General features: G+C 49.4%; 2 protein-coding genes across 2 annotated transcripts; both read left to right on the forward strand.

Moving 5' to 3' along the window:
- Positions 1-1,215: 1,215 nt before the first annotated feature.
- ALTATR162_LOCUS11580 (uncharacterized protein) lies at positions 1,216-2,974 on the forward strand (the record flags this gene model as incomplete). The annotated part of the gene is made up of 4 exons (XM_043319222.1): positions 1,216-1,379; positions 1,429-1,928; positions 1,986-2,305; positions 2,357-2,974. The coding sequence occupies 4 exons, from the start codon at positions 1,216-1,218 to the stop codon at positions 2,972-2,974; spliced, it is 1,602 nt and encodes a 533-aa protein (XP_043175157.1).
- A 1,860-nt stretch (positions 2,975-4,834) lies between these two features.
- Positions 4,835-5,578, forward strand: ALTATR162_LOCUS11581 (uncharacterized protein; the record flags this gene model as incomplete). The annotated part of the gene is made up of 1 exon (XM_043319223.1): positions 4,835-5,578. One exon carries the CDS (start codon positions 4,835-4,837, stop codon positions 5,576-5,578), a length of 744 nt encoding a protein of 247 aa, XP_043175158.1.
- Between the last annotated feature and the right edge of the window lie 422 nt (positions 5,579-6,000).

The raw sequence follows: 6,000 nt of genomic DNA on the forward strand, positions 1-6,000 counted from the left end.
GACTGCGCGTGGCCTCCATGGTCAGCTTCCCGCTACCTCGCGTACGCGCGCGCGACTCTGGCTCGGGGACGGCATCTCTCAACCTCACACCCTACCTGGACGCGTGAATAGTAGCCGATTGAGCCTGTTCGATATCTGCCAATGCAGGATTCAATCATCGACTTCGTCAGTATAATGGTTTGCTGAGGCTAGTTTCACAGTTCCAGCTCCGGCGCGCAGGCCCATTCTACCATCTTGGCAGTTCATGGCATCGCATTATGAGCTTGACCTACCACGACCGGACTCATGGTTGGTTCTTCCAAGCCTTAGGTAAAGAACTCCAAGAGTCATACCGGATGCTAAGCAAAATTTTCCGCGGGACGAGTCTCCTATACAGAGGGTAGGTTCAGAGTTTCCGAGGGGTTTTACGGTCAAGCCCGGAGGCATATCAAGCCTCAATGCTGGGCACAGCGGAGCAGCAACAGGATCGAGGAACATCTGGCGCATGTCCAAAACCGTTTCTAATCAAACGGTCTCGGAGCCTTATGATGAAGGCATCCATCACCTGATTAGCTGGATCAGAATGGGGCACGAAAATTAATAGATTTCATGGGCGGTTGGTCCTCGTTGTGCATGCTGTTTCTTTCCAGCGCAACATTTGGCTCTAGTGTCTACCAACTGTCAAAAACAAGACCGAGGCGCCATGAAGGATCAATATTGAATGCAATCCATATTCGGATGTGTTGTGGAATCTGGTCACACGTTCTAGCGTTCAAGTCACAGACTTCTCGAAGGCAGCCGAGCTCCCCGTAGGGAGACTGCAATATGCATCAGACGTTAGAGACCGGTATTTGCGAGCAATGCCTGGATGTGACAAGACGGGTATTCTCTAACCTTGGAGGTCTATTCACACGGCGCTACGGGCCTGGTGCCAACGGATCGCTCGGTGGAGCTTTCTTGGTATGATCTTACTGGCTCTTTCCACCATCGCTGTCAGGCTGCCTCCCTGAAAAATGTGGTACCCGTGTCCGTCAACCCGCGGTGGAGCCAGCATGCGAGCAGCCCATCCGGGGTGTGGGGTCGCCTGCAATGATTGTGCATCGAATATAAGTACTGGACGCTGGACGAGGGTCAGTTGCAACCTCAAGGGACTTCGCCCATCAGTAGCAAGGTCTACTGCTCTTGAACTACAATCAAACTCTACTCTATCTTGTCGCACATCGCTCTTTATCCAAGATGGTTGGCATGTCCATGGGAGCGCCGAAAGGCAACAGCGAGGTTGCTCGCGAGGAGGCGCCTGAGTTTGAGAAGGTCATTTGGTACAAGGATCCAAACATGCGAAAGCTATTCTGGCACTCTTCGGTCCTTTGCATTGCCTCCGCAACCACTGGTTACGACGGGTGAGTAGTCAGTCTTGCAACACAGCGGAATTTACTGACCATCATCTAGCATGATGATGAACTCTTCGCAGCAGATGAACTACTGGCAAACCTACTTCGACGAACCCTCCGGTAACCGACTGGGTCTCATGAACAACATGTACAACATCGGTTCGATCGTTAGTTTCTTCCTCGTCCCGTTCCTGACCCAGTGGACCGGGCGCAAGATTCCAATCGCCGTCGGCTGTACCATCATGATTGCCGGTGCTCTTGTCTCAACCTTCTCTACAAACTGGCAGGTCTACATGGGTGGCCGTTTCATCCTTGGTTTCGGTAACTCTTTCGCCCAGATGTGCTCCCCCATTCTTCTCACCGAGATCTGCCATCCCCAGCACCGTGGTATCTTCACCGCCGTATACAACTGCTTGTGGAACTTGGGAGCACTCTTTGTCGCATGGATCGCATGGGGCACATCTCAAGCAAGCAACGATTGGTCTTGGAGGTCTATTACCCTTCTTCAGGCCCTTCCCTCTTTCCTCCAGCTGTGTTTCCTTTGGTGGGTTCCTGAGAGTAAGTCAAAATGCACACACTGTATAGTTAGAGGATTCGCACTAACATGATCTTCAGGTCCTCGTTGGTTGATCTCCAAGGAGCGCTACGAGGAGGCCTTGGACACTCTCGCATACTATCATGCTGGTGGTGACCGAAATAATGCAACGGTTCAGTTCGAATACATTGAGATGAGGGAGGTTATCCGATTGGAAGCCGATGCGAACAAGAACTCTAGCTACGTGGATTTTGTCAAGACGAAGGGTAACCGATGGAGGTTGGCCATTCTCATCTCTCTCGGTATCATCTCCCAATACTCCGGCAATGCGCTCTTCTCCAACTACATCAACTTGGTCTACGAAGGTGCCGGTATCACTAGCGAAAACCAGAAGATGGGTGTAAGTACATGTGAACCGTCATATAAGGATTTATACTAACATCTCGGTCAGCTTACTGGTGGTGAGCGTATCCTGGCTCTTTGTGTATCCGTATACGCAGCTACCTTGATCGACAAGGTTGGTCGTCGCCCACTTTTCCTCGGCGCTACCACTGGTATGGTCGTCTCATTCATCTGCTGGACCATCACCTGCGCTATCTACGAGAACTCTGGCGACACCAACTCCGCAGCCGGTTACGCTCAGATTCCATTCGTCTGGATCTTCGGTGTCTTCTACGCTTTTGCCTGGTCTGGTCTACTTGTCGCCTACGCTCTCGAGATTCTGCCTTATGCTCTCCGTGCTAAGGGTCTCATGATTATGAACATCACTGTCCAGGCTATTCTCGCTGTCGGTGGTCAGACCAACCCGGTTGCATGGGACAACCTTCCCAAGCACTGGAACTTGGCTCTTTTCTACACTCTCTGGATTACTGTTGAGCTTGTCTTTGTTTACTTCGTCTACCCCGAGACCAAGGGACCTACACTCGAGGAGATCGCCCGTATCTTCGACGGTCCAGCCGCTGTTGCCCCCGTGGACATGGATGCCATCGCAAGGCAAGCTGCTAAGGAACGTCTTACCAACTCTAACGATGAGAAGGAGCCGCATGTTGAGCAGAGCCGCATCGTTTAGAGTGTTGGACTCCATTCATTCCTAGTTCGTGTTGCAAGGACGGGGGAAGTTGAGCTTCGTAGCTTGTACAGTTCGCTATACCTGAAGTAGTCTTCATCTTCAATATAATCACCGCTTTTACATACCTTGGATTAACATGTTTTGTCATCTCGACACGTAACGACCCATGTTTCAGATTTTAAATATTCGGGTAACGTATTCGGGCATAATCTCCTACGAAGGCTGCTTGTAGCATATGGTCATGTACAAGGTATCTCCTGACCAAGCTTGAAATGGTTGTTCACAGTACAATATTGTGAAAGAGCTCGGGTTGGCGCAGTCTGTCTCTGCGAATTCGTGCCTTGTAGCACAAAGCGGTATATGACTTTGTCTTTACCGACCCAAATCTGCTGAAAACCCTCAAGGGTTAGATGTACTAGGGGTTCACAGCTAATAGACGAGTGCTACAGCTTTACTACAGCCAAACCAACGCCCCTGATCCTGCAAAAACGTGAAATGCATTGTCCACCCGACCAAACGTATGTACAACGCAACGTACGTTGGTCACTTGTATTTAGGATTGAATCTCCAGAGTTCAGTACTGATCGCGACGAGATGCATCGATCGTCGCACGATATTGACCAAACATGTGGTGTAGCAGATCGATTCCCGTAACACCACATACACCCACCACGCGGTGTGGAGACCAAAAAACAGCAACGAGATAGTGGAGCGGTCAGACGAGGCAAAGCCAGAATTGAGCTCCAGTGGAACGAACCACATCGACCGCACGGGCTAACAGTCTTGGTGTTTGCGCGTCTAAAAATCCCAAAACTTCACCAATTCTTCCCACCACCTTCAGATAAGCCTAGGAGTGCAAAAGAAGTGCAAAAAGATGGACTTGCAGGGAATCGAACCCTGGACCACTCCCATGCTTCACGAGGCTTCACTTGATGCGAAACTCAGATGCTAAGGGAGTATTATACCACTAAACCACAAGCCCGATCTGCTGGATCAATTGCTGATTCGCTGATGCAGAAACTCTCAAAAAAACCTTAAATAAAACAAATGTATCATCCAGACTGAAGAGGCTCTGGGTGGTGAAGAGATGGGTTTTCGGCCCCACAGCAGATTGGCCCCACAGAACCAACTTAGCCGCTCTGGTGGAGAAAAGCATGCAGGATTGTGACACTGATTCGCGAACGGAGATAATCGAAACCATGGCTTTATGAAGCCATACTCGTTTGCATGTAACTGATTTATTCGGTTCCATGGTCATTGATAGGTGAAACCCTAACAGTCATGCTAAACAAGTGATCTACATAGATGCGTTTGAGAGAAGGCGAAAGTACTTCCAAGCACGACACACTACATTCTATATGAGTTGGAAAGGCGTAGCCCTGCGGCGTTCCTGGTTACGAGACACCAAACCTCTTTACTAGAAACGAACATCTTTAGCTGTTCGAATGCAGCATTCCTATACTTTGATTGACTGTCGCGCCTATTGTCTACAGCGATCCATTCGTATCTCGTTGTTCATCCGTTTGGTGTTGGTGAATGTGGATAATGTTAAAGATTTCCTGGGTAGTACCGACCAACTTAAGTGTGCACCAATCGCACAAAGAGCGAAGAGGAGAAGATGTTGATGTTAGCGCTCCGACAGCATTTCAAGGGTTGTAGGACTTACCAAGTACGCAATAAAGTTAACGTGTTGTCCTGCCTAGCATCAAGACTGAACCCATCACAGTTTGTAAATGCTCATGAGAGAGACCAAACGTACTTCGAGCATATTACACTGCGTTACAGGTGGACTGGCAAGGCACGAACATTACAGTGAATTCGAATCTATATGAATAAGCAGAGTGTAACGACAGTGAAAGTATGTGCCTCTGTGCACCTATTCCTGACCCTATAAAACAGGTTGCGCTTCCTGAATTGAAGAGAACCCTCACACCGCATCACACCAAATCTCAATCACAGCCATTACGACAACCAAATTTGAACAGCCATGGCGTCCTTCAGGAGAAAATCACGCCAAAAAATACGAAACCTCAATCATCGCCTCTGCTTAATCTACCAAGAGAGATACGCAACCAGATCTACGTCCTCGTCTTTTCAACCGGACTCCGGGATACGATCGACTTCACCCGAGGATCCAAAGATAGACACATCAACCGGTTACAGCATGCCTGTCGCCAGCTCCATCGCGAGACTCGACTGCTCGAAATCAAACTCAACCCTGTAGAGATTGCCGGCTTCGCAATGCATACTCATTATAAGCTACTAGATAACAAAGACCCGATGGAAGCGTTGACAGTGTTCCTCCGTCTGACTCGCGCACTAGGGTCGCTGAGACTTTCGTGGATCCAGAACTTGACACTTTCCAACCGAATTCCTGAAGTTGACTCGATGTGGAACGAACTGGAAGAGATGGCGAGCACCATCCTGCACTTGACCGAGGTCTTCGGGTGCAACCCAGCGCTACAATTGAAGTACAATATGACGACCTTCTGCAAAGTGAATATACTCCGCGAAGGGATTGGCGGTGGGCTCGGTTTAGGGGTTATCTTCCATGGCATCTTTGTATCTAGCGTGGTACGCAACGAACCTCTCAAGGATATGTGACTGACAGATGTACTGCTCAATATAGTTGGGAGGCAGATGATGAGGTGAGCAAAGACGGTGGATGTTTTCCAAGTCCTGATGCAAGCACCGCTACAGACCAAGCAGCTGTGGTTAGAGAGTATCCGATTCTTTCCCGACCCCGGTATTGTCACCGCGCGATCCTTCGTTCTAAGGCCAGCTTCGAGCCTCCGCCTTTGACAAGCGAAGGCGCAGGGCTTGTCCCCATTGTGGAGGGCGTTGGTCAAGCGCTGGCTGAAAGAGGGGATTTGAAGAAGGTTACTAGCGGTGGACGAATGGTCAATAAGATGTACAAACCCGCTAGTTCTCAGTAGCAGGCTATCATCTTCAAATCTTTGGTTTTGTCTGTTCAAGGCCACAGCAATGTTGCATTTGCTTTCTCATTCATACTTGGGCAGTTTCTT

The sequence above is a fragment of the Alternaria atra genome, assembly GCF_907166805.1.
Source record: "Alternaria atra isolate CS162 genome assembly, contig: 35, whole genome shotgun sequence".
NCBI classification, from domain to species: domain Eukaryota; kingdom Fungi; phylum Ascomycota; class Dothideomycetes; order Pleosporales; family Pleosporaceae; genus Alternaria; species Alternaria atra.